Source organism: Balaenoptera musculus, chromosome 4 (genome assembly GCF_009873245.2).
Source record: "Balaenoptera musculus isolate JJ_BM4_2016_0621 chromosome 4, mBalMus1.pri.v3, whole genome shotgun sequence".
In the NCBI taxonomy this organism is placed as follows: Eukaryota; Metazoa; Chordata; class Mammalia; order Artiodactyla; family Balaenopteridae; genus Balaenoptera; species Balaenoptera musculus.
In genome coordinates this window covers 129,220,935-129,248,789 of record NC_045788.1, presented here as the reverse complement: position 1 = coordinate 129,248,789, position 27,855 = coordinate 129,220,935, and the positions used below count along the sequence as shown (strand labels likewise).

The 27,855-nt window shown below is 39.1% G+C and overlaps 2 protein-coding genes across 12 annotated transcripts in view; one reads left to right on the top strand and one right to left on the bottom strand.

The window, feature by feature from the left end:
- Positions 1-2,666: 2,666 nt before the first annotated feature.
- Positions 2,667-17,152, top strand: CCT8 (chaperonin containing TCP1 subunit 8). 2 transcript variants are annotated; one of them, XM_036851479.1, is made up of 16 exons: positions 2,691-2,844; positions 5,257-5,347; positions 6,079-6,158; positions 7,598-7,747; positions 8,212-8,392; positions 8,505-8,566; positions 9,470-9,607; positions 10,777-10,955; positions 11,709-11,775; positions 11,853-11,940; positions 12,030-12,145; positions 12,714-12,785; positions 12,866-13,030; positions 13,353-13,472; positions 16,503-16,607; positions 16,925-17,015. In XM_036851479.1, exons 1-15 carry the CDS (start codon positions 2,785-2,787, stop codon positions 16,593-16,595), a joined length of 1,662 nt encoding a protein of 553 aa, XP_036707374.1. In that variant the 5' UTR covers positions 2,691-2,784; the 3' UTR covers positions 16,596-16,607; positions 16,925-17,015. The 2 variants fall into 2 exon arrangements, with proteins under 2 accessions (XP_036707375.1, XP_036707374.1); XM_036851480.1 differs by lacking the exon at positions 16,503-16,607 and having other exon boundaries at positions 2,667-2,844; positions 16,925-17,152.
- Positions 17,153-18,299: 1,147 nt separating this feature from the next.
- The window catches only part of USP16 (ubiquitin specific peptidase 16), a 30,703-nt gene continuing 21,147 nt past the window's right edge, over positions 18,300-27,855 (bottom strand). For 9 of the 10 annotated variants that reach the window (XM_036851472.1, XM_036851476.1, XM_036851470.1 and 6 more), the window contains 5 exons: positions 26,166-26,826; positions 24,653-24,747; positions 23,376-23,462; positions 18,841-18,997; positions 18,527-18,726 (listed from right to left, as the gene is read on the bottom strand). In XM_036851472.1, the coding sequence (XP_036707367.1) occupies positions 18,602-18,726; positions 18,841-18,997; positions 23,376-23,462; positions 24,653-24,747; positions 26,166-26,826 (1,125 nt within the window). In that variant the 3' untranslated portion in view covers positions 18,527-18,601. Of the gene's footprint in view, positions 18,727-18,840; positions 18,998-23,375; positions 23,463-24,652; positions 24,748-26,165; positions 26,827-27,855 lie in introns of all 10 variants that reach the window. The other variant, XM_036851471.1, reaches the window with a different exon arrangement.

Sequence of the window (27,855 nt, the reverse complement as noted above, 5' to 3'; positions counted from 1 at the left end):
GGATTGTGCAATTTTGTACTTTTTTGTGATCCTTAATAAACCACACCCTCTAAAGTGATCTCAGCATTTCTTTTCCTTGCAACCTCGAGGAACTCATATACCACTATTCCCAGAGTAGAGGGAAGTGACCTCTCCAGGTTTATCCCATTCGAATGAGCAGTCTCTGCATGCAAATGAAGTTGGTGAGGAATTTACCATTCAACAAATCCCCATAGAAGTGACTCATGGGAAGGTAAATCTGTCATTTGGTGCTTAAGGTTTAAGGAAAGTCTTCATCTGTTCTTTAACAGACCACGTGTTTAAATGGTTCTTCCTGCTATGGGGTTCACAGAATAAATTCCCCAAATGACAGAAATGTGGTCCAACACCTAAGCAGACAGTGGGTGATCTGATAAGGGCAATACATTCATCAAGGCAGATCTCATCGATTTATCAGATAAATTAATCAGGACAAAAACGCTACTATGAGCATGGAGAATACTAGGGATGAACTGTGTCTCCTTGGCCTTTTGCAAACTCCTGGGCAAGCCCTCTTGATTGCTTTGTGTTGTTCACTGATTTTATAGCAAGTACATCCGGAAGGGATGAATAGAGACCTCATCTCCCAGTCCTTTGGTCTTCTGTTCAGACACCCATTTAGTCATCCGTTAAGTCTCCACTTCATGCAATGCCCAGTGATAGATGCTGGCAATACAGCACCTACCTACCAGCTGGGAAAGATTGCAACTAATCTTGTCATTATAACTATGGTAAGTGCTCTGAAGGAGAAGCACAGAAGCTGTGAGAATGACTAACAGGGAATGTCTTGGGAGTCATCAAAGGCTTTCTAACCTAAGTGTTTGTTTACTGAAGTAGAACTAACTCAGCCAAAAGGGACCAGAAGAGCTTTCTAGGTAGAGAACAGCAGAGGCTAAGACCCTAAAGCAGAAGAGGTAAAGCAGACAGGATGAACTATTCAGGCTATTGTAGCCAGAACACAGAGAGGAAGGCCAAGAGGGCAAAGATACATGTGCTGAAAGCAGGGACCAGAACCTAGTCCTTGAAGCCACATTGAGGATTTGTGTTTATTTTCTATTCTGGGTGAGGAATATTTGACCTACTATTTGGAGCCAGTGGAAATTTTGCCCTTGATGTTTTGATTCTGTAATTATGAATACACCATCTAACCCAAATAATACAAAATAAATGAATTTTTACCTGAAAGGCAGTCTTCTTAGCAATTAAATCAATTTAATTCTTGATAAATTACCATACAGATTTCCATTTCCTTTTTAATTTACTAAAATTAAGATCCATTTTTTATTATAAATTTTCCATGGAAACTTGATTCATCAATAGTTTTATCCTCAAGTTATCTTCCATGGTCCTTATCAAGACTTGATACCTTAATCATTTTTATTAAAATTTCATCAAGTGTCATCTTTAATCCCTTTCAGTTTTTTTTGTTGTTGTTGTTGGTTATGTTTATAAGCAATGCTCTCTTTGAGTTAGATGAATGAGTTTTTATTTATTTCTTAGCTAATCCATGAGAAAATCTTGTGTTGTCCCTGGACCACACTTTGAGAATCACTGATCTCTTGTAATGTTTCCCAACAGGTGGTGCACATACCATTTGCTTTGAGGTGGCAAGAGTATTTTTTAATAATTATGTATTTTAAGTGCTCATTAGAAAAAGTTATAATACACTTGATACGTGATTATTCCTTAAGACACATTAAATCTGTCCCAAGTTAAGGAAAATAAGTCATTTGCAAGTGTCCAATCAAAGAACAAAAGACAAGTCAAACGTTCTGCTCAAGTTTTCCGTATTTTCTACAAGGAAAGTGGATTACTTTCACCGTGTGAAATTATTCTTTAAAGTATTCTATTACCATTCTTTTGAAATCAGTCATGTGCTGATGTGGGATGACACAGAGGTCAGGTTTCAAAGGATTCTGGGAGAGTAAAAGGGAGTTATATTTCCAAGAAAAAGCAGGAAAGAGGAATGTAGTTGGTTAACAACGTGCATTTTGCAGTCAGTCTGATCTGCGTAGGAATCCTAGCTTTAACATTACTAGCGTTGTGATCTTGTACAAATTACCGTTTGTAAATTGCAAATTCCCCTTCTACCAAATGGAAATAATAAGAATTAACTCGTAAGATTGACCATTAGTTAAGATACTGCACATAAAGCAAATAACAGAGACTGGCACATAGGAGTACTCAGTATACAGTTATCCTTACAGATTTTAATTATCACCTTCAAGTCCCCAGAGCTGCTACAGCACCCAAGTCAGAGCACACGCTCAACGACAGATTTGGGGGATGAAGGCAGGTGCCCTGCCTTGGAAAAAAAAAAGAGGCGGGGGCGACGCACACCTGCCCTGATGTTATGCGAGGGTCTGGAAGATTACAAGGAAGGTAATCTTGGAAGGTGCGGCTTCCAGGTCAGAACCGGCAAAATTCAAACGTCCCGAGCACCGAATCTACTCAAAGGGAAAAATCGGCAGCGTGCCACAACGCCCTGGCTGGCTGCGCGTGCGTCGGCCGGAAGACAGATGGCGCGCTCCGCGACCCGCCCAATCGATCGACCAGATCGAGGATCGTCAAGTCAGTTCTGACTGCGCGAAGTGCACCTTCTCGCGAGGCTTCAGACCAGGCGGCTGGGGGAAGGGGCGGACCCAGCTGGAGAGAGAGGAGGAGCGTGAAGCCGCCGCACGCTACGTTCCCAGGAGGCTGTGCGCGCCCCTCGCTTCCTCCGGAATATTCTGAGCGGGCGCGTGAACTGATCCCTGCGTAGTGACCATGGCTCTCCACGTCCCCAAGGCCCCGGGCTTTGCCCAGATGCTCAAGGAGGGAGCGAAGGTAAGCAAAGGAGGAAGGAGGAGTGAGGGAGAGTCGGCGTAGGGCAGTGGCGGCCGCAGCGAAGGAGAAGGGCGTACTAACGGGCCGGGCGTGCTCCCCTGACACAGCGGTCGGAGGGAGAGAAGATTCCAGAAAGGGAGGTGATCTCGGGAGGGCTCTGCCGCGGAGGCCCGCGGGCATTTTGGTTCTTTACGGACCCCGGGGAGGGTCGAGCGGGCAGAGACGGCGAGTGGGGGACGAGGCCGCAGACACCGCGTTCTGTACTTGGTTGTCGGACAGATAGATGTAAGGCCGTTCCTGCATTTTTCCTCCATCCGTAAAACGGGGGTGATGAGTCTCTCCTTTAGAAGGCGACATAGGTGAAACAACGTAGGTGAAGTTGCTTTGGGAACTGCGAAGCCGATTGCCACGGTTCAGGGAGTGGGCGGTGCGGTTAAGAGAGGGACAAGGGCCTGTCTTGGCAACTTTTATCTAAATGAGAAACAGCGGGCTCCCCACTTAGTTCGCAGAAGCAGTGCGTTATAGTAGGATAAACAATGGTTACAATGCGAATGGATTCTGGTCCCAGCTTAGGTTAGCTAGCTTGATGTAAAACTTATCCCTCTGGGTCTTGCTTTCCTCATCTTTAAATTGAGCAGATTGGACGAAAAGGGTTGTAACGAGCACAGTTGTAACCCACAAGGTAAGTGACACCCTGGCCTAATTAAAACTGCTTTGTTTTATGGCGAGATCTTGGACGTAATTTCAGAAGCTTAGTTTTTTAAAAATATCTTAAAGCACTACTGATAAATGTGTCTCTTGTATTCAAATGGTAGTGTTCCTTTATTTGTCCCCCATATTTTTTGTGCTTAGTTAAAGGGATATAGATAGTGTGGTTCCATTTATGGTAACAGGTTTAGGGAACTAGGTTCTTGTTGGCATGATGCACTTTTGGGATGTTGTGAATATAGTAAATATCAAGGTTTAATGAAAATATTGGTGAAAGAGCTTCGCTGAAAATGACATTGACTGCTCACTTTTTTAAAAGGCTGAAGAACATCCATGGTTTTTATTTTTCTGAGGCAGAAATAATAAATGGCCAAATAAACAGAAAGGATAATTTCAAATAATGATAAAGGAAATAAGAAAGTCTGCCTCCAAAAAAAAAAAAAATTAAAAAGGAAAGGTTGGGGTAGATAGAACAATTAAGATGTTCAGGAAAGAACTCTCAGCTCGGTGCTTAGTGGCCAAGATTAAAGGCAGAAGTGTTCCAGGCTGAGGGACCAGTGAGTACAAAGACCCTGAGGATGGAATGAGTGTGACCTGCTAAAAGAAAACAAGAAAGGTGATAGGGCTGAAGCTTACCAAGGGAAGGAACGGTAAGAGATGAATTGAGAAGAGTTGTAGGCAAGGGTTAGAATGTGTAGGGCCTTTTAGCCCTGACAGGGGCTTTACATTTTATCCTAAGTGATGGGAAGTCATTAAAGGGTTTGACAGGATCTGATTTATGATCAGATATGACTGTCCCTCAGAGAATGGGGATGGGGGAAAAACAAGAGTGTAAAGCAGGAGATCTTTAGAACAGTATTGTCTGTCTGCTGCGATGGAAGTGTTCTATATCAGGACTGTCCAGTATGGTATCCACTAGTCACAAGTAGCTACTGGGCACTTGAATTGTGCCTAGTGCAATTGAGGGACTGAATTTTTAATTAGTTACTTAAAATTTAAATAGCCACTTGTGGCAAGTGGCTACTCTCTTGGGCAGAGCAGCTCTAGAAAAATGTTCACATGAACAGTAGGCTCTTGAAATTTATCTGAGACCACAGGTAAATGCCAAGTCTAAAAGAAGTCCAGTGTAAAACTTGAGAATTTTAGTACTGTGACCAATTCAGCAGTTTTCAATGTGTACACGTTGGAATTATATTGCAGTTCAAATGAGCATTCAAAATCTGTATGTTTTAGTTCCTAAAACTTTGTGAGGCAGATATGTTAATTCCCAGTGAACATAGAACTGCTGGTTTTACAATGCTCAGGTTTTAACACAATAAATATGACCACATTTCAACTTTTAGAAAGTACTGATTAACTCTGAAAAGGTATTTTTATCTGCAAGAGCTCATTTGCTTTCTGTAATCAATCTTAGCACTCTTCCCTGCACTTTTCACTATATTTTTTAAAAAGTATAGGCTTTATGTTTTGATGTGTAAGAAGGTACCTGTGGGCCCTAAAAATGTCATGTTTTATTCATTCGACTAGTGGACAAATCTGTGGATCATTTGTGAATACCAAGCACCATACTTTACATATATAAATCTTGCTTGATAGTTTCTTCAACAATCCTCTGAAAACAGGTACTATTATATTACTCCATTTTACAGATGAAGAAATTATTGAGATTCACTGTCCTGCCTAATCAGAAGTTTTCTTTGACAGCATTTTTCAGGGTTAGAAGAGGCTGTGTACAGGAACATACAGGCTTGCAAGGAGCTTGCCCAGACAACTCGTACAGCATATGGACCAAATGGTAATTTCTAAATTCATGTTTTAAAAGATACAGTACTGTAATAGAATTTTGTGTACTAGCTCTTTCAAACTTTTTCTGAAGATATTATATGTAAATTGAGAGTTTTAGCCATAATATAGTATGGCATTGAAAATTATTTCATAGCTCAGTGACACCAGTACAGTGTTTCTAATCTTTAATCAGCAATTCAGATCTTTTTAGAAAAGTTGGAATCCAAATGTTATGTTTTGTCCTGTTGAGAGGATAGAAAAGTTATGGTGCTTTCACCATTGAGGCAGTACCTAGTGTTCACGGTTGCAGATGTGGAACAGATCTTTTACATAGAGTGACATTATAATTTAAGGGAGAAAAATTCTTTCTTGTCTCCTACCATCGACTGAATTAATTGATACAGATTTATGGAATAAGCAAAAAAGTAAGTGTACTTTTAAGTAGATTATTTTAGTCTTTGTACATGTTAATATGTTGTGTTGATTGAACAAAAATATGACAAAATTGGCATCCTCGCTAATAAACATTATAGGAGATTAAAAAGGAAAGAGTACAGGTGTGCAGTTAGGCAAAGCCATAGGGCTATGAGATAACCTTAAAGAATAGATACTATGTTTTGAGTTCTTACAAAGTTATTTTTAGGAATGGATATAAATTTATATTTCTTGACTAGATTTTCCCGGTATTTGGAGAAGGGTTTGAGTAATAATGGATTTCTTTTTCTAACTGTTACTTTTGAGGAATGAACAAAATGATTATCAACCACCTGGAGAAGTTGTTTGTGACAAATGATGCAGCAACTGTTTTAAGAGAGCTAGAAGTAAGTTATTTCTTTAAAAAAGCCAAGAAATACCACACAGTGTCATAACATTAAAAAAAAAAAAAAAAAAAGCCAAGAAATGTTTTGGTGACATCAAAAAATCAGTATGTTTTAACATAAAAGAACCTTTATTTCAAATTGGATAATAAGGGATTTTTTTTATTCCCAACTTGAAAATTCATTATACAGGTTTTCCTAACTATAAAGAGTCCTCTTTATGTTTTAACATCTTAGCAACTCAAATTTTAAATCTCCTAAATTATTAATTTATGGAATGATTGGTTGTGATAAAAAAATATATTTGCTCATAATCATATCAAATTGAATATGTCTTCTTGTTCTATAGAGTGTGACACTTAAGTGAATTATTCCATAATGTAGAAACAGCTGATACTTGAAAATAGTAGTGTTTTTTTTTTAATTGTGTTTGTGAAGATAAAACATCAGTTTGTGGAATTTTGCTTTGTTCACCTGCAGTTTTGATGTTAGAGAATCTGTAGAATAGATACTGCCAGCCAAGGTATGAGGACAGTCTGGCACCTGAACACATAGAGAACCATTCCTCAGCCAGCTGCTAATTGAAGCATATGTTCAATCTCGGAATTTTCCTGAACTTAGCTCTTAAAGCACCAGAGCTTAATGCTTTTAGACAGAACTCCATAGATAAGTTAACATTTCTCCAATTTCTTAAATAACAGTATAGTCTTGAAGTAATAATACTGAACAAAACAAATTTAATTCCACAAGATATTTGTGGAGGGGCTTGTCATTGTGAATGTGAATGTTGTACTCTGATGTTCTCAGGAGTTGTTCAAGTGTGATGGGGATACTGTCTTCCTAATAAACTATAGTGTCAGCTTTTTAGTTTTCTCAGTGCTATCAGTTGTTAACTCTGATTATTTCTTAAAAAGCATCTAAATCCTAAGGAGCGATCACTTAAAATTTTGATACGCTTTTTTTAAGAAATATTTTATATTCCCCTTCTTTTAAACTATAATTGATAACCCCTTACAAAAAGAATGTACATAAAAATTGAGACTTGTGACGAAGTTAAATGACATCTATTTTAGCACTTCTGAAGGCTTTTTTAAAAAAAAAGTTGGAATTACTTTGTTTTTTAATTTAGTGAATATATAATAAAGTTATGAACCTTATGTATGCAGGTGTACATACTGGGTGACTGACCATTAAAAGAAAGTGCCCTGTGAAGTTATTTCCATTTATGGTGATGCATTCGTGCTCATAGGCCTAGGCGGACTTGGATTGTCTTCTTGTGACCACAGTATAAGTAGTGTGTAGCAATGTGATCAAATGAGTTACCTGGCCCATAGGGAGATTGGAGTCTATTAATTTAAGAAGAAATGGAAATGAACAATTTTATTTTGCTTTAAGGATCAAATGTTTTAGCTTGATATTCAAATTCAAACCCCTTCTGCCAGGTACAGCATCCTGCTGCAAAAATGATTGTAATGGCCTCTCACATGCAAGAGCAGGAGGTTGGAGATGGCACAAACTTTGTTCTGGTTTTTGCTGGAGCTCTTCTAGAATTAGCTGAAGAGCTTCTGAGACTCGGCCTGTCAGTTTCAGAGGTGAGTGTTCATTTTATAATCTACTCCTGTTTCATATTTGCTTATGTATATATACCTACTAAATAAAGTCATTAGAAATAGCTGATTTTGAGCAGTTTTCTCTGTGCCAGGCATTGTAGTACATATACTTCACATGCAGTATCTCATTCTATCCTTACAAGAACCCTATGAGTGGGGCCTATTAGAAGTAATCCTGTTTTGTTTCAGATAAGGAAAGTGAGCCTTAAGTTAGAAAAACCTTGCGCAAGTACCTAGTAATGGCAGTTAGGATTCAAATTTGGGCTGTCACCAAAGCCTGTACCCTTAAATAGTAGGCTCTGCTGTGAATGTTATTCTGGAAGTGTGCTTTGTCTTTTTCTATTGAAAATAAAGATTTGTATTCATTGGGGTACCAAAATAAAGCTACCTTAAGTCATGTCAAAATTACGTCTTTTGAAGAAACATTTTTGCTCTTTACATTTAAGGTCATAGAAGGTTATGAAATAGCCTGCAAAAAAGCCCATGAGATTCTTCCTGACTTGGTATGTTGTTCTGCAAAAAATCTTCGGGATGTTGATGAAGTGTCATCTCTACTTCATACCTCCATAATGAGTAAACAGTATGGTAATGAAGCATTTCTGGCCAAACTTATTGCTCAGGCATGTGGTGAGTAAATATCAGTAAATGAAAAGATCCAAAATTAAAATGTCTTAATGTGATTAAGATATTTTCTCTGTTGTCCCAATATATCTTTTGATATGTCTCGTTTTCTTAACAGTATCTATTTTTCCTGACTCTGGCCACTTCAATGTTGATAACATCAGAGTTTGTAAGATTCTGGTAAGTTTAGAAAATGCATTAATGTTATCTAGATAGATAAGATTTTTTTTTTGCAAAAAAATAAAATTTCTGTTAATCTAAATTTTACCTTGTGGGTTTTAGGCACTTAGGACTTCCTGCTTTTGTTGTAACATTTGGATATTGCTAGATTGTAATACTACCACTTGTTAAATTTAAAAGGATATCAACATACTATCTTCTTAAGTCATCATTTTTCCATGACAGCTGGAAGGTTGAGAATAGTGCATAAACAAAATATTAATTATTTGCAATCTTGATATATGCTGACTTATAAAAAGGAGCTTAGAAGGCAATTTTGAATGAGGTTCAAGTTTTTCTGTTGCTCTATAATAGTAAAATTCATACTTTTAATATTTAAAGAGTATTTGATAAAAATATTGTGCTTGATACAGTAAAACCTATAACTAGTGATTTTACACATGTGATTGTTAATGTAGCTGAGTTTAGCTTACATAAGTACATGTGTTAGCTATAAGTGTGTATGTGTTAACATACATGCTGGGTGTTTTCTGACTTTATCCATGCACTGCCTTCCCCTTCGCCATTACATGGTAAGCTTGTGAAATCAGAAACTTGGCTTTGATCCCTATTCTGCCTGGTACATTGGTACAGAGTGAGCGAATGGCTTAGAGCAGTTGTTCTTTGATTCTTCCCAGTACACTGAAGGACCCCCGTCCATAACAGTGGCTCATTGCCACAGTGATTCCTGCATTGAGCAGACGGGTATGCTTTATGTCCACCACCATACTCATCCCCAGAAGTCACTGCCTTTGTATATTACATTATTTAGAAATGAATGTTTTTGGTGCATGCAGAATCAACAAATTAGCCCTGATGTTATTTTCATGAAATCACTGGTGATTTTGGTATCCAACTCCTTAGGGCTCTGGTATCCATTCCTCTTCAGTATTGCATGGCATGGTTTTTAAGAAGGAAACTGAAGGTGATGTAACATCTGTCAAAGATGCAAAAATAGCAGTGTACTCTTGTCCTTTTGATGGAATGATAACAGAAACTAAGGTATGTAGATTTCAGAACCTTAAAGGTAAAAATTTGCGGTTTTCCTTTCAGACAGTTTTAATGATTCTAAAATTTTGAAGTAGAGTTTCCTCTTAATCCAGTGAATACTCATAATTGAAAATTGCCAGGTCATGTTTATTTTTTAATCAGACTTATATTTGAACATCTAATTCAAATACTAAATACAAAACTTGAAACATTAAGATGGTGACAGTATTGTTTGTATTCTAATAAACAGCTCTTGACTTCTAGTAGAACTTACACATTTCAGCAGGTTAAATGTTCAGTGAAGAAAATGAGTATTTGTGTGCTGTTCATTAAAATTTTTTTAATAAATTTATTTTTATTTTTGATTGCATTGGGTCTTTGTTGCTGTGCGCAAGCTTTCCCTAGTTGTGGCGAGCGGGGGCTACTCTTCGTTGTGGTGTGCGGGCTTCTCATTGCGGTGGCTTCCCTTGTTGCGGAGCGCGGGCTTCAGTAGCTGTGGCACACGGGCTCAGTAGTTGTGGCTCACGGGCTCTAGAGTGCAGGCTGAGTAGTTGTGGCGTACGGGTTTAGTTGCTCCGCGGCATGTGGGATCTTCCCGGACCAGGGCTCAAACCCGTGTCCCCTGCGTTGGCAGGCGGATTCTTAACCACTGCGCCATCAGGGAAGTCCCTGAAGTTTGTTTTTAAAAATACATGTTAAGAAGTTTGAAGTATATGTTTATAGTTCACTGTTGATTGCATCCCTAGAATTCTTGAAATCTGAGTTGTGGACGGGTTTTGAAGTTTCGCAGGTATGGGGTGGGGTGGGGCTGGTCACTTAGTCCACATTTTAGAAAAAGTTTGAGAACCACAACGTTGTTTTGGTTGACATTCATCAGAAGACAGATGTCAGGGTACCTGCCTAACGTATGTAAAAGTACAGTGTATTTCTCCAATTTTTCCATCAAAGTGCCTGTCAAAGAGCAAATGCGTCAGTGTTGCGGGTGGGGGCGTTGGTCTAGGAACAAGCTGAATTTCTGTTAATTTCATACAAATTTTGTATTCTGCTTCATAACGTGCATGTTTATCTTCATATTTTTCTCCCAAATCTTTAAATTATTTCTTCAATAAAATGTTATTCTGTGACTTTGAACACCAACGTGGTGAAATGGTTTTAAAGAAAATCCTCACTTATTTTGCTAGGGAACGGTATTGATAAAGACTGCTGAAGAATTGATGAATTTTAGTAAGGGAGAAGAAAATCTCATGGATACGCAAATCAGAGCTATTGCTGGTACTGGTGCAAATGTCGTAGTAACAGGTGGCAAAGTGGCAGACATGGCTCTTCATTATGCAAACAAATACGATATCATGTTGGTGAGGTAAGAGGGGACTGCATTCTGTGAACCTGGATTGTAAATGGCTTTGGGTGGTGAAACACTGAGCAAATAAATTCAACACACCATGAAGACTGTTAAAAGGGGGAAAGTATGAGGTGTTAGATCACATGGCAAGAGGACTTAACTTGATCTAGGGGAACAGGAAACACCTCTGGGAAAACTTACCTTTAGGCTGAGAGCTGAAGGATCAGTTAACAGATGTTAATTGAAGGGGGAGAGGGAAGAGCGTTCCCGGCAAGAGGAAGAGCTTAAGAGACCAGACACAAACCTGGTACACACTGTCAGCTGGAGTGTGGGGTCCGGAGCATAGCTTTAAATTCATGAACACGTTTGTGGGTTACACTAGACAGTTCACCTACCCGTTCCCACCTCTCCGAGCACCTAAGATAATGTGCAGAGTAAATCACTCTTCTCCTCCTCACAGAACACGCAGTTGCCCAAAGTAACAGCAAAAGTTTTCTGTATACCAGGGCTTCCTTAGTGTTTCAGAACTATGAACTATGAACCCTTGACATCCTAAGGAGACTGGAACTCTCCCAGTTCTAGAATAACGCCCTAAACACCTGTGACTGGATTGCACAGTGCAGTCCAGACCCATACTGAGCTTGAACCTTCAGGGTCAAAAGAAGGTGACCTGAGGCCCAATGTACAGTTTCCTGTTTAATCTCTTGTGTTTTACTATGGTATCTCATGGAATTAAAACTTCTGTTAAGGTCTTTGTTTTGTTTTTTAAAGGCTGAACTCAAAATGGGATCTCAGAAGATTATGTAAAACAGTTGGTGCTACAGCTCTTCCTAGATTGGTGTGTATTTTGGACAATATTAAAAGAGAGTTGAACCTATTTGAATTATTTTTATTACAAGAGTCATTTTCTTGCAGACGCCTCCTGTCCTTGAAGAAATGGGACATTGTGACAGTGTTTACCTCTCAGAGGTTGGAGATACGCAGGTGGTTGTTTTTAAACATGGTAAGTAGTAGTGGTAAACTATATGTGTATGAAGTGTGGGGAATTCATTTTCTTTTACTAATCCCCAAATATATTTAATTCATTGACAGAAAAGGAAGATGGTGCCATTTCTACCATAGTGCTTCGAGGCTCTACAGACAATCTGATGGATGATATAGAGAGGGCAGTAGATGATGGTGTTAATACTTTCAAAGTTCTCACAAGGGTCAGTATCAGTATTCATCTTAATTTATTATTTGTAAGTCCTCAAAAACACAGTTGGCAGACATTTTGAGAACTTGAAAATGGAAAATGAATGGCTTGTGTAAAGCAAAGCACCTTTTTCCTTAAGACTCCACTTAAGTATTTGTTGCTGATGAATTTTCTAAAATGAAATATGAAAAGGAGTAAATAGCAAATCAAGGCTTTATTTTTTTATAACTCTTAAAGAGATGGTTTATGGTGGTTTTCAATTATAATATACCTTCAGTTGCTTCAGCGCTCTTCTTAGTGCTATATCTGGAAATACAGATAACTGCATAGTGATGTTCCCATTCTTAACTTTGGTCCTTCTTTTTCGTATACCAGACACTGTGGTGCAGTAAGGTAATTTGTTCAAATCACGCCATTTTTATGACATTCATAATTGGAATTTGAATTTTATAAAATTTGTAATTGAATCTGATTAAAACCTCTAGTCTGGTGGAGTACTGGAATCTGAAAAGATTTAGAAAACTGGAAATTGCTTCTTGGTGACTTCTGTTTTTTTTTTTTTTTTAAACTACGTATTATAGGATAAACGTCTTGTGCCCGGAGGTGGAGCAACAGAAATTGAGTTAGCCAAACAGATCACATCGTATGGAGAGGTATATGGCTTTCTGTGTACAAACTGACTTGCTTGTCATTGTTTGAATAAAATTGAGTAATAAGCACATTTTTGTTGTAGACATGTCCTGGACTTGAACAGTATGCCATTAAGAAGTTTGCTGAGGCATTTGAAGCTATTCCCCGGGCACTGGCGGAAAACTCTGGAGTTAAGGCCAATGAAGTAATCTCTAAACTTTATGCAGTACATCAAGAAGGAAATAAAAATGTTGGATTAGATATTGAGGTATTTGAAAAAAACACTATGAACTTGTTTTATTTTGTGAATGCACAACCTAAAAATAGACGTATTAAGTTTAAAAGGAAAATCAGAAAATGTTCTGATTTGTGAGCAAATGATTTTCATAACAGTTCGCTTTTTCATAGTTTGTCTGATAGAGAATTTAGTATTCTTTGTTTTATTAAAATTTGTTTTGTAGTGTAGATGGGGTAGTACTTTTTCCTAGCTACTTATTCTAGTTTTATTTAAGTAGCCATGTTTCTATTGAGTAAAATACTTTCACATAAACATTTAAAGTGAAAGAATAAAAATAGTTTTATGTTGACAGGCTGAAGTTCCTGCTGTAAAGGACATGTTGGAAGCTGGTGTTCTAGATACTTACCTGGGAAAATACTGGGCTATCAAACTGGCTACTAATGCTGCTGTCACTGTACTTAGAGTGGATCAGGTGAGTGAGAAGTGAAATTTTGATCTTTAAAAATACTTATTTTTATATAGTTCAAAGTATATTTTCATGGAACTAGAACAGCACAGTTCTCATTCTATTCAAAATACCCGCCCCCACCCCCAAAAAAATTGTTTTAATTTTCTTCTATTACAGTTTTAAATTGTTTTGAATGTATTTCAGCTAATTTAAAATGAAGGTTTTGCCAGTGAAAGAATCCTTTGCCATTTGGGAACTGGAATGGGTAAAATAAATCTGATATAGATTCATAGTTTTCAAGACTTTTTAGACTAAGAACCCCTTTGTACACATAATCTAGAGAGGAAGTTTAATATGGAACATGGAAGGGCCATAAAGCGTGGAGGCAGATATTGCAGACTACAGTATTTCCTCCCTTATTTGCAGTTTTACTTTCTGTGGTTTCAGTTTACCCACAAGTCACCTGCAATCCCAGAATATAAGTAAGAAAATCCTAGAAATAAGTAATTCATAAATTTTAAATTGTGTGCCATTACAAGTATACTGCGTGATGAAATCTCATGCTGTCCTGCTCCAGGACATGAATCATCTCTTTGTCCAGCATATCCACGCTGTGTGCACTGTCTGTTAGCCATTTCAATTATCAGGTCAACATATTTTACTTGTCCCAAAGTGCAAGAGTAGTGATGCTACCAATCAGGTATTCTCTTATTGTGCCTAATTTATATATTTTATCATAGGTATGTATGTATGGGAAAAAGCACAGATATAGGGTTCATTACTATGCTCAGTTTCAGGCATCCACTGGGACTCTTGGAAGGCATCTAAGGGGGAACTACTGTACCACCTTCAAGGAAGTGTGGAGATGATAGGACCTGGCATTTAAATTTTTTTCTTCTGTGACAGATTATGTCTTGGGGTACTAAGATCTTAAGGTATAAAAAATCAGTATTTCTGCCAATATTTTTGAGGAATTATGGCAGAGAAGAAAAGTGGTGAAGACTATTTTGGATTCACAGATAAACCAGAATTCATAGTTTTTCAAAAAGGTGTTTTCTAAACTTAATGAAATGTATTTTCCTACAAAATTCTAGAAGTGATTATTAACCAATGAATAATTTTTAAATAGTAGAAAATTTTAATTGCTAGGGGCACAGTATAAATCCATTAAATGAAAATCATGCCAAATTAATCGTGGGAGAAGCAAGTTTTAGGTAGAAATGGAAAGGAAATTAGACTTATTCTCAGATCAGTTGGTTGTAATTATAGCAAAACAAATTTCACTTCAGTAAAGGAAGAACTTTTTCTTAGGTAAGATGACGAAAAATGGAACCTGGAGATCCAGTTGCAACACATTGAAAATAATCAGAGACTGGATATCTATGTACTGGATTTATTAATAGTGTATTTTTATATCAGTGCCTCAAATAGTTTTCAGTGGAAGAATATGTTTTTGGAGTTTTTAAACAAAGATAATGTTTAAATGCCTCAAGGAAATGTTTGTTCTATAAGTTAACATGTGGCTAAGAATAAAAAGGAGGACCAAAAGTAGAAGGGGACAGGAGGAGCTAAGTAGACTGAAGCATGAGGTAAGCAGAAATTCTAATAGTAGAAGTTCCTAAGGAACTTCTTGAATGTCAGTGTCCAAGCAAGACAGTAATGTTAATAACACAAGTGCCTTGCTCACACAGGTACTTCTGAATTTCGGTTTTAAACTGGGAAGGCTGTGTTTTGTTTTACCCTAGGGGAGGATGTTCATTGTTATGTGCCCTTAGCACTCTGTACATGAAATATGTATCTGAAGAACCCATCCAACTGTCTAACGAACTCTTCAATATAGTTGTACCTATTTTGCATAGTATGTATTCTGGAAAAGGACTTGTAAATCAAGTTTTAAGCATTGGAAAATGTAGTAGGGCTGGATTAATGTTTGTTCAAGTGTTTATTTCACTAGTTCTCAAATTGTCTCCTAGTCAATAGCATCAACATCACTGAAGAACTTACTAAAAATACAAATTCCCAGACCCACTGAGTCAAACTCTGGAAAGAGGCCCATTAGTCTGTTTTAAATTATTTATTTATTTATTTGTTTATGGCTGTGTTGGGTCCTCGTTTCTGTGCGAGGGCCCTCTCCAGCCGCGGCAAGTGGGGGCCACTCTTCATCACGGTGCGCGGGCCTCTCACCATCGCGGCCTCTCCTGTTGCGGAGCACAGGCTCCAGACGCGCAGGCTCAGCAACTGCGGCTCACGGGCCCAGCCGCTCCGCGGCACGTGGGATCCTCCCAGACCAGGGCCCGAACCCGTGTCCCCTGCACTGGCAGGCAGACTCCCAACCACTGCACCACCAGGGAAGCCCCAGTCTGTTTTAAATAAGCCCTTCAGGTGATTATGATGCCCACTAAAGTTTGAGAACTGTTTTTAGGTACTTTTTTCTTAAACTATACTTGGGTTCTAAAATTATACTTATTGCCTCTAATTCAATCTGAATTTATCCTCAGTTGGTAATATGTTTCTCCAGGAATTTCAGGGTAGGTTTCTTTATGAAAGCAGCTTCTGAAAAGGGGTGGGAAATCTATTGAAGGTGGTAGTGAAGATATTTTACGGTTTGTGTTGCATGAGACTCAAGCCAAACCCCTTGATGTTATACAGAGAGATCTCTTAATTATAAATTTGGGAAGCAATGAATACTGTATCCAATTTTGAGATTTAGAATGTATATCAGAGTTTTAGAATTCTACTGTGGGGAAAGCCAACTGACTTTAACTTCTCCCAAATTTATTTGAGCCCAAAGCTACCACACACCCCCTTTTTTTTTTTTTTTTTTTTTTGCCCAAACATAAATCCTTTAAAAATGCTATATGATTATACTTGGAAAATGCTGGATTAGTGCATTCTAGATAAATGAGGCTTCTGGCATGTAAGTTTCCAGGCAACTAGGTGCTTGGATTTTTTTATGAACACACATTTCCTGTATTTGAATGGCTCTCATTTATAGATACTAGAAAATGTCATTGTTGAACTTAATATATATATTTTACGTATTGACCACTTTAGATTATAATGGCAAAACTGGCAGGTGGACCTAAAGCTTCTAAACCACAAGGAAATTGGGATAAAGATGGTTGGCAAGACGAATCTCATATATAAATAGCAAATCAGGTGCCAAACTGACTGATTTATGCCAGTGATGCATGCAGATATTTTTCACATTCTGAGCACTGGGTTGTTGAAGTGCATGTCTTAGCGTGCCCCTCGCTAACGTGTGTGAATTTTGTTGCTGTTAATGTCCACAGAAGCGGAAAACTCACCTGCTGGACGATAACAAACATTATGCTAGTGTTTCATATGCAGTGTAATAACAGATTGCTTATTGGTGATGATTGCTCAGTAATGAAGCAGGGTAATAGAGAAATATTCTTTCTCTTCACTCTGAAGCTTGAGTTTGTGAGTATACTCTTGTGGATTTTGTTTTGCAGATCATCATGGCAAAACCAGCCGGTGGGCCCAAGCCTCCAAGTGGGAAGAAAGACTGGGATGATGACCAAAATGACTGAATGGCTAGATTTTTACTGTAGGTGAAGGCTGTGTTTGTAGTAGTACTCTAGGAATTGCCCGATGTTTTCATATTCTCCTAAATTAAGAAGTGTTTTGTGTATCTTGTATTCTCGGCTGGATGATACAATAAACATGTTGTTACTATCAAAGCCTCTTTGAGGACCACTGTTCTTGGATCTGGATGACCTGTTTTGTCTCAACCTTGTTAATGAAATGAGCTGTGGCACTTAAGGCAAGTCACCTAAGTTATTAGGGGCCTGTTTGCAATATAAATCTGGCCTGCTGCCTGTTTTTATACAATAAGTTTTATTGGAACACAGCCATGATCAGGTATTTATATATTGCCTATGGCTGCTTTCTACAAGGGAATGGCAGAGTTGGGTAGCTGTGACAGAGACCAAGTGGCCTTCAAGGCCTAAGACATTTAGGCCTTGACATTTACTTAGGCCTAAGACATTTACTACCTATAGGAAGTCTGTCAGTCCCTGGACTAGACGTATTTTTTCACAGCTCTGAAAATCCCTAAGACTGAGGTGGCTTGTTTCAGTAACATTAAATGATGTGTTAAATGGCTGACTTAAAACACATATATTCTGGTAGCAAAGAACAAAGATACTTGTGATGCAGCTGAAAACATGCCTCCTGACATACAAATGAAGCAAGTCAGTTTTTATACAGTGGAGTTTTGAAAAAAGCAAAGACCATAGTAAAAAGTTAATTTAACTTACTTTACAGAACATGTACTACTATATGTTTTGGTTATTATAAGGTCTTTGAATAGCACTTTGAAATTTTATACTGTTTTTGGTATTTCAAAGGAATTTGGATGCAGTATGGCTGACTGGGTCTTAGGTAAACTCATCAAGGAAATTCTAATAGAGAACCTTACAGGAAGTTTAGACAGGTTTGGTATTCTTAAGGCTCTTAGGGTTGTTTGCAACTTGGAAACAGTGGCTGGCTTGGGTAAAGAAAAGTAATTTATTAGGACAGTTCACAGACTTTCTGGCCAGAGGCTGGCATTAAGGGGATTCCAATGAATGTCTTCCTTGGGTCGATTAACAATTGCACAGAATAAGTGCAGAGTTCAGCCTACACCCCAGCTTAATGCACACTGCGTGGCATCAGAACAATTATATATGTTACTACCAAGGTCAAATACCTATGCTTATAAAATTAACACTTTTTTGCTTTAACTAACACACTTGAAGTTTTAGTCTGAAACTTTTTTTTTAAAATGTTTTCTAGTAGTGTATGTCAGTACAACTTAAAATCTTCTAAGTAATAAAACAAGTTTTAGGGGTAATTCATTTTATTGACGTGTTGCAAACCACCACCCAGACGTATTAATAAGCACAGAGGACTTAAGTAATTCAGAATCCTTTCCAGAAACTGGAAGCAGGAATAAAAACCACTGTGACAATACAAAACCACTGTAAATTTTTAGGTATTTTCCCTTCAGTATTTCAATAAACATGATTTCTTCTGGCATGTATTTAATTTTAAGTGAACATGATTTACAGTTGGTCTTTACTTTTTTATTATTACAGCCATCATAAAAGCCATAAACATGTTTCCAGAGAAAGCACTTCTTGAAATTGTTACAGTATTCTCTCATAAAATAGGAGGTAAGCCTGTGAATTTAGTACTTTAGTTGTAGGCACAGCTTGCACATGTGTGTCGCTGATGTGAAACCACTGTCCTTTGGTTGATTCCATTTCAAAATCTGTCAGGAGGAAATGTAAAATTAAATATATAAATGCAAAGATTCAAGTTCATCCTTTTTTGGTTTTGCCATAAATATCTGCTGAATACCAGAATTCTGTAAGACCTTTCTTACCCTGTAGAATATCACCGTGGAGAACAAGATTAGAAAGATGACTGTTTGCAGATCTTGCCTTGGCATAGGCAGTGTAATGCCCCGACCTCATGGTACCACTGTGTTCAACGACTCCATATAAGGAATATAGTACCCTTGTATTTTCTTCAGCAACATTCTTTAAAAATGAACAGAAATCAAAAGTTAGTTCTAGTCCCATTTATACAGATGCCATCGGCAAGACAATTTTAAACTATGCAGAGGGTCTCTAACCTTCGAGAATGCATAAGTCCTGAGTCTGAAATGGACTATTATTTTCTCCCCACCTTTTCTCAGCCTACTGAGTGGTATCACGCTTGTTTTTACTAGAAAGTTGCCATTGCTCTTGCCCCGCTGGAAGAACCATAAACCAGGGTCCACCTGCTAGAATCACAGTTTCCTGGCCCAGATACTTAGATAACTGAACTTGGCAAAGTTTCTTTAGGGATCTGGGATCAGATCATTCCAGAATACCTCAACAACGCATCATCCTATTTCCAGCCCAAAATGGAAGCCTTTAACAGCAAGAGGAGAGCATTTAGGTCACACCCAAGACCACCCCTTAACGTTTTCAAATACCCCCTGCAGATCTGGTGAGAAGGACATGCAACCTCTCAGGAGCTCACTTTCCCCATCGAACATGGAGGCTGCTTATTTTAAGATCACATGTGCCCCGTAGGGCTAGTCAGCAACAGGGACAGGTGTTCCAGCTGGGGGCCACTTGCAGACAACTACTCCACTTACATTCTCTTGTAAAAAGTCTTCCTGAACAAGCATCACTGCCCTTCAACAGTACTGTCACTACACTCTCTAATCTTTGCCTCCCTATGTGCTAAAGAACTCTATTACGTCATCCCAAATCCTGTCAGCTTCCTCAGGGATTTCAGTGTCCAATGAGCCTCACGGGATTTTCCCTGCCATTCCATTTTAACCAACCACAGCCAGGACTACGTTCTGGAATCGGTCATCACTCAGAACCCTTTAACTTCAAAAATCTTACTAATTTTCTAGTCTCAGTCTACAATTCCATTCTTCCAACTGTCACCTCACCTATACTAGTCAACCTAACAGGATCCTCCAACCCTCGTTTTCTCCTGGCCTATGAGGCCTCTTTTGGCCTCATTCCCAAAAAAAGTCTCTTCACTTGTCAAAATGTAATGGAACAGCAACAGCAACATTACCTGAGAGCTTATTAGAAAGGCAGAGTCTCAGACCCCACCTCACACCTACTGATTCCCGTGTGATTCACATGCACGATAAAGTGAAGCCCCACATACCATTCTTACAGACAACCTCTCAACGCCCACCACCAGCCCAGCCACCACATCCAGCTCATCACATAACCCAGCTCTGAATTCCACAGCGTACCTTCCCCGACCCCATACACAGCTGCTATTGCTACGAAACAAAATTCTGTAACCATGCAGCCTGGAAAATTCATGATTTTCTACCTCACCAGGTCCTCAATGTGACCGTGTAATTTTATAATGTGTCCTCAGTTAGCTGCCTCTTCCATGGATGTCCTTCACAGCAACTAGACCAAACTGTCACCACTCTCTTGTAGCCTCTCCTTATAGTTGACCTCACCTCCCACTTCAGGAAAATTGAGACATGACCTACCCAGCTGCATGTTGCCCACTCTCAGGAACATGAAGTCTCCTTCCCTTTGGTTCAGAGATTCTCCACTTAGTGTCCTTATCCCAGCCTTCCTGGCCTCCTCCAGGATCTTTCCTCAGTTATCTCTCTTTTCTGTGTCTTTTACTTCTAGATTTTCCTCTTTGCCTACAAACCTAATTAAGTCTCCTAGTATTAAAAAAAAAATCTTCATCGATGCACACTTCCTTTTCAGCAAAAGCTCTAATGTATCTATATGCTCTATCTCCAATATTCTCATTCATTTCTCAACCTACTGAAGTTACCAACACTTCTTAAAAAACTTACCATGACCTCTATACTGTCTAACACTTTCTAGGTTTTTTCTCTGATATTCTGACACTGAGGCCACTTAATCCTTTCCTTGAAACCTGAACACAGGACAATGGCATTTTAGGCAAAAGATGGATTCCTGATGACCCTGTATTCAAAACTAATCCAACCAAAGCTATTTCTATTTACAGGCATATCTCATTTTATTGTACTTTGCTTTATTGTGCTTCACAGAGACTGCATTTTTTTATAAATTGAAGGTTTGCGGCAATCCTGCACTGAGCAAGTCTATCGGTGCCAATTTTTTTAATAGCATTTGCTCACCTGGTGTCTCAGTGTCACAGTTAGGTAATTCTCAAAATATCTAAAACCCTCCACCAGCAAAAAGATTACAACTCAGTGAAGGCTGAGATGATGGTTAACATTTTTTAGCAATAAGGTATTTTTAACTAAGATATGCACATTGTTTTTTTAGACACAATGCTATTACACAGTTAACAGGTTGCAATATAGTGTAAGCATAGCTTTTATATGCACTGTGCAACCAAGAAATTCGTGTGACTTGCTTTATTGCAATATTTGCTTTATTGTGGTCTGGAACGGAACCCAAAATATCTGAAGTATGCATATACCAGCAAAAGTGGCCCTAGCCTATGGTAGTAACATAAAAATAATGACAATTCACTCTACCCACCACGTCTGAAATACCTTTCTTGGAGAATTTTAAATTGGGAGAGAGGAAGGGGGAATTTCCATCATTTCAAGTTTTGCACATAAAGACTTAATATGTTTACACTGAAGTATTTAAAATCTGAAGAAAGAACAACAGTTTAGCTTCTTTTCTTCTCCAAATTCTTCAACATGGAGATTCGCTGATATCCTCGGTGGTGTCTTCTCCACCTACGCCTCTTACACTCCGATGCTCGCCAGAGTTCTGTCATTAAGTATCTCTCCTTTCTCTCTCCTTGTTTACACAAGAGATCCTATCCTCTCATAGTTTTAACCACCACCTATGTATTGATTTCCGAATCCTTATCTCCAGCCCTAACCCCTCTATTCTGGCCCTCAGACATGTACATCCAAATGTTTTCTAAACATAACCACATGAATATCTCAAAACGATCTGAAACTCAGTGTTTCCAAAACTGAAATTATTATTCCTTTCTCCACCTCCCAACCTGCTCTTCTTCCTGTATTTCTTACCTCAATTTATGGCACTCCCAACTGCCCAGACACTCAAATCAGGCCCTGGGAATCATACTCAACTCCTTCTGTGGCACCGTCAGCATCCATTTAAAGGCCTCTCTGCCTCATCTTCCATAGGCAAGAGATCAAAAGTCTTGTTAGGGGCTTCCCTGGTGGCACAGTGGTTGAGAATCTGCCTGCTAATGCAGGGGACACGGGTTCGAGCCCTGGTCTGGGAAGATCCCACATGCCGCGGAGCAACTAGGCCCGTGAGCCACAACTACTGAGCCTGCACGTCTGGAGCCTGTGCCCCGCAACAAGAGAGGCCGCGACAGTGAGAGGCCCGCGCACCGCGATGAAGAGTGGCCCCCACTTGCCACAACTAGAGAAAGCCCTCGCACAGAAACGAAGACCCAACACAGCCAAAAATAAATAAATAAACAAATGTGGGGTTTAAAAAATAATAATAATAAATACTTAAGGTGGATACATTTAGGAATGGAAGCAATGTTTAAAAAAAAAAAAAAAGTCTTGTTAATTTTACCTCCTGAAATATTCCTTCAATCTCCCCATCTCCAGCCCTAGTTTAAGCTGTCATCATCTACTGACTGAATTAACTCAACAGCCTACTAACTTCTCTGCCTCTAGTCTTGTCCTCCTAAAATCCAGCCTCCATTGCTTCAGCAAGTAACCTATGTAATATACAGACCTGGCTGTGTCACCCTGTTGCTTTAAGTTCTTCAGTGGCTCCCCACCGCATACCTAATAAAGCCCAAGTTTCTCATCACAATCATCTTCCAAAGCCTCATTCCTCTCTCACTTCTCTGGCTTCATCTCCTAACGTTCCCAAGACCTTGTACTGTGAGCTCTAGACCTGCTTATACAGACAGTCCCCGGCACCCACCGTGCCACTTTACACTGCTCTGCCTTTGCTCCTGCTCTTCCCTCTGCCTGGAAAACTTGTTTCCTCTTGATTCATCATACTAAGTCTTACTCCTTGAAGTCGCAGTTGAGGCATGTTCTACCTCCAGAGCCTTCCCTGAACCACCAACATGCTGGGTTAAGTGCGTATCACCCCTGCTCTGTGTATACCAATCTTAGCACTCAACCATATTAAACTGAGATTATCCATTAATATATCTGCTCATCTTTAGTTATATGCCCTCAGCTCCCAAGACGTCTGCCACAATAATGGGGGTTCAAAAAAATGTTGAACTGCAATAACAACCTAACGTTCAACATGATTCATCACAGATCTTGACATTATAAAGGTACAAAGATCAAAGACCCAGTCTACTCAGTAGTTCCTATCAACTTCATAGATATGTGAGTTGCTGTTGGAGTATTTGGTAATAAGCTATGATTTCCCTTTAAAGGATTTTCCCAAAAAGGCAAGTTCCACCTACCTTACATTTAAGGGTACAAAAAGGAGCCAAATCTAAGATTTCTGGAAATTTTATGTGTCTGTTAACTTTGCGTAGGTTAAAACCAGCCTATAAAAGAAGGATAATAGATTAAGTTCTCTTCCTGGAAAAGCTGTACATGTTAAGTAAACTGTAGTCCCACCCCAATGCCCAGAAGAACACTAACATCTAGCCCTCGTTCAATCTGCTTAGAAGACTATCTCCCTGACTACTAATTGATTTCCAGTTGATTTGTTTTTGCTAAGAGCAACACACACACACACACACACACACACACAGTCCAACACACTGAGATAGCTGCTCCTATAAGAGAACTCTCAATGTTTCTGCTTTAGGCATCTGGAAAAGCCAGATTAGACAAGAGGTTTCGAGTGCTTAAAACTCAGCAATAGCAGGGACTTCCCTGGTGGTCCAGTGGTTAAGAATCTGCCTTCTAATGCAGGGTACGCAGGTTCCATTCCTGGTCAGGGAACTAAGATCCCATAAGCCACGGGGCAACTAAGTCCACACGCCACAACTACTGAGCCTGTGTGCCACAACTACAGGGCCCATGTGCCATAACTAAGACCTGACGCAGCCAAAAATAAAACAAATAAGTAAAAAATAAACATAAAAAAAAAAAACTCAGCAACAGCAGAATACTGTTCTGTGAAGCACACACTTTCAGCCTCACTTTCTAACCAAGCTTGGTGAACTGTTCAGAGAGACCCGCCCAATTAGTCAAACTCATACCAATCACAGAACAGAAAACACTATGAAGGTACTTTGGGACTCGAACTGAATTTACAACTTGTACTGCTCATAGGAAAAAGTCTTCCAGAAAAGATGGAGTCACCAAAATGATGAAAAGCCAAGGTACCAATCAATGCCTTTTTATCAAGGGTCAGTAAAAATAAGATACCACACAGATCACTAAATTTCCCAAGTGTGAGATATAACTAGTAAACTGGTCTTTTTTCTTTAAACCTGAAAATATGATTAGAGTAAAATGCTAATATATCTAAAAAGAGTAACATGAGTTCTAGTAAAACTGAGGCGTGATTGTGCCTAAATTTCTCTTCCACCTTGACATGCATCTTCATCAAACCCCTTTTGTGTGGTAACATAAACATATGTATTATTTTACTTTCCTACTTCTTTGAAGTTAGAATTAAGAAATAACAGAAAGCCAAAAAAAACACAGTAATATGTTGGGACAATAACAAATAAAGCAGGTGTCACATATTTAGAACAAATTTTAGGTAACAAACAAGGGGTACCTGCTGAAATCTCTTTAAGTGAAGAGTGAGAACAGGAGGAGCAAGGGAAATGAGCATCTGCTTCTTGGCATTGGTGTAAACATGCTGCTTTTCACCTACAGAAGGAAAGTAATTTTAGCAGTGTGAGGACCATTTTAGACCCCCATATAGCATTCACATCTGCTATAAAACCATTTCCAACATCTAAAGCAAGGATCAGTAAGCTTTCTGGAAAGAACCAAATAATAGATATTTTAGGCTTTTTGGACCAAGAGGCAAAATCAAGGATATTTTGTAGGTATTAATACACAAGAGGAAATTTCCACAAATTTTATAGAATTCAAACTATAATAAAATAATTGAGTACGATTGCAGTCTACTGAAAAGAAGAATGGAATCATTTTTGGAGAGGTAACAATTAGGGTTCAAAGTTCATGTTTTCTACTACAAAATCATTTTCAAATGTTCATCTGTAAAAAATATTTTTAGCTCGGAGATCACACAAAAACAAGCAGCAGGCCAAATTTAGCCTGCAAACCATAGTTCACTTACACCGGCTCTAAAGCAGACAGAAATGCTATAAAATCAACACAATTTACTTTTTGTATCAACAAGTAAATAAATAAAAAGCTAGACTTTTTAAATGTTTCAACAATTCTAGTAAGAATCCTTAGGAATCTATGATGCCTCCCTATCCCACTTACCCAAGATCAAATAAAACACAAGGTGGGGGCAGGGGTAGGAGGGGAATTATCAATATCTTTCTGTTCTGTATTTGAAGAAGGTGGTAAGAAAGCACTGTCCTCCCAGTACCTTGCACTGGGCACGTCACTTCAGCCCGCTGAAGAATTAAAGTGTGGTTTTCTGGATGCAGGGGAGATGAGGGTCATCACAAATGACAGGAAACTGAGGATACAAAGAAACAGCCCCTATCTGTTAAGCAGCCTGCTCTGATAACATCTCAGTGGGATGATTTCCCTACAGGGAGTGGTATCAGAGCACAAACTGCCCCACTTTAACTGCTGCTGGATGCCACAGAGTACTAGCCACATCAACAAAGTTCTGCTTATCCGTCCTTCTATTAAAATATTTACACAGGGGGCTTCCCTGGTGGCGCAGTGGTTGAGAATCTGCCTGCCAATGCAGGGGACACGGGTTCGAGCCCTGGTCTGGGAAGATCCCACATGCCGCGGAGCAACTAAGCCCGTGAGCCACAATTACTGAGCCTGCGCGTCTGGAGCCTGTGCTCCGCAACAGGAGAGGCCGCGATAGTGAGAGGCCCGCGCACCGCGATGAAGAGTGGCCCCCGCTTGCCGCAACTAGAGAAAGCCCTCGCACAGAAACAAAGACCCAACACAGCCATAAATAAATAAATAAATATTTTAAAAAAAAAATATTTACACAGGATTTTGGGAAAAGGGAACTTATTGACACCATCCAAACCCTGATACAATTAAACAGTAGTACTCTACTGATACAGTGCAAAATGTACCCCTAAACATTAATTTTACTTTCTGTGAAAGAATCTGAATACCTTTTATATTTGCCTTTGGTCCACTATACTGTCTCCGTGTGCACACTTCACAAAGCAGTTTATTAGCATCTCGAAGTTTCTCATTTCGGGTGAACTGATACAAACAATGTTGGATTGAACATTCATCAGTACTGAAAGCTTCCCTGTTTGCAAGAGTACAGAAAGCAGTTTCTGGATCTTCGTTTACAACCTCATATACCTTCGTCCCGGGAGTATAAGCGTCATTCAGAATCTCTAAATTTATTTCGTCAGGTTGAAGAGCAGCATTCAAGTTAAGGTTCTTAAATCCACTGGAAATGTCCACTTCTCCACTGCTCCCTTCCTTCACGTAGGCACCATTTAAGTTCCTAGTACATTCAGCAGGAGAGGCCAAAACGTTCAGATCATTATCCATGTTGACATTTTTCATATCTACTTCCTCTGTGGATTTTTGATTGTCAGTTATACTTTCTATCATTTTTTCATGGCCATTCAAATCTTTCTGATTAACACAATATTCGTTATGTATAACTTCCTCTTGTGAAATATGGTTGGATTTAATATCCACTTCTCGCTGAAGTGACATTTCAACTTCACATTCATTATCTTCAGGATGGTCAATGGCACAGACATCATTTAAATGAAGAACTTTTCCTTGAATTTTTTGTTGCCTTCGTTGGTTCTGTGTAAAAAGTACAAAACATTAAAAAGAAACAACAACGAGAGAGAGGAAGAGGAAAAGCGTACACGTATCACATCAGGTTTTCCTGTTTATCAATCAAAAATAAATAAGTTAATAAGGAAGAGTTCACTCCCAGAATTCCGACCCTAAAAGTTCCTTTACTATCAGGGATCAAATAAATTATAGAGAAAAGTTCTTTGGGGCTTCCCTGGTGGCGCAGCGGTTAAGAATCCACCTGCCAATGCAGGGGACACAGGTTCGAGCCTTGGTCCGGGAAGATCCCACATGCCGCGGAGCAACTAAGCCCATGCGCCACAACTACGGAGCCTGTGCTCTAGAGCCTGCGAGCCACAATTACTGAGCCCACATGCCACAACTACTGAAGCCTACACGCCTAGAGCCTGCGCTCTGCAACAAGAGAAGTCACCACAATGAAAAGCCCGTGCACCACAACAAAGATTAGCCTAGCCCCGGCTCGCTGCAACTAGAGAAAGCCCACGTACAGCAAGGAAGACCCAACGTAGCCAAAAATAAATTAATTAAATAAATAAATTTAAAAGAAAAGTTCTTTGATTGAAAGCAGGGATAAAACATCACCAATCATCAAAAAATTGTCACACAGGGCCAAATAAAAATGTGCAAGACATGGTCTCTGATCCAGACAGAGCAGTAAGGCTGTTGAACCCAAGTAGCCATGTATTAAAGCAGGGGGCAAGTGTCTACACACACACCAGGAAGGGATATATCCATGTGAGTTATAATTACCAGATCAAGGTTTCACTTAAAAGATAAAAATAAACTGAAAACTCAAGGATGTATAAAAACAAACCAAAAATTCAACGATGGGCAGAGGGATGGAGGAAAACATTCCAGGAAACAAATGGCCCAAAACTAGAGAAGCAAGCAAGCCACATATACAGACGACAATAAAATACTCTACCCACTTAAATCACCTTCTTTGCCATTTGCTGCCCATGTCCAGGTGCGGGGCAGGGGGGTTGCATTTTATGCAGATTTCTGTTACTGTAA

Excerpts from the sequence above, each read along its gene's own strand:
- CCT8 (XM_036851479.1), top strand. The coding sequence starts at position 2,785 with ATGGCTCTCCACGTCCCCAAGGCCCCGGGCTTTGCCCAGATGCTCAAG. Across the intron at positions 8,393-8,504 it reads ACTTATTGCTCAGGCATGTG|TATCTATTTTTCCTGACTCT; the intron begins GTGAGTAAATAT and ends TTTTCTTAACAG. Across the intron at positions 12,146-12,713 it reads CTTTCAAAGTTCTCACAAGG|GATAAACGTCTTGTGCCCGG; the intron begins GTCAGTATCAGT and ends TACGTATTATAG.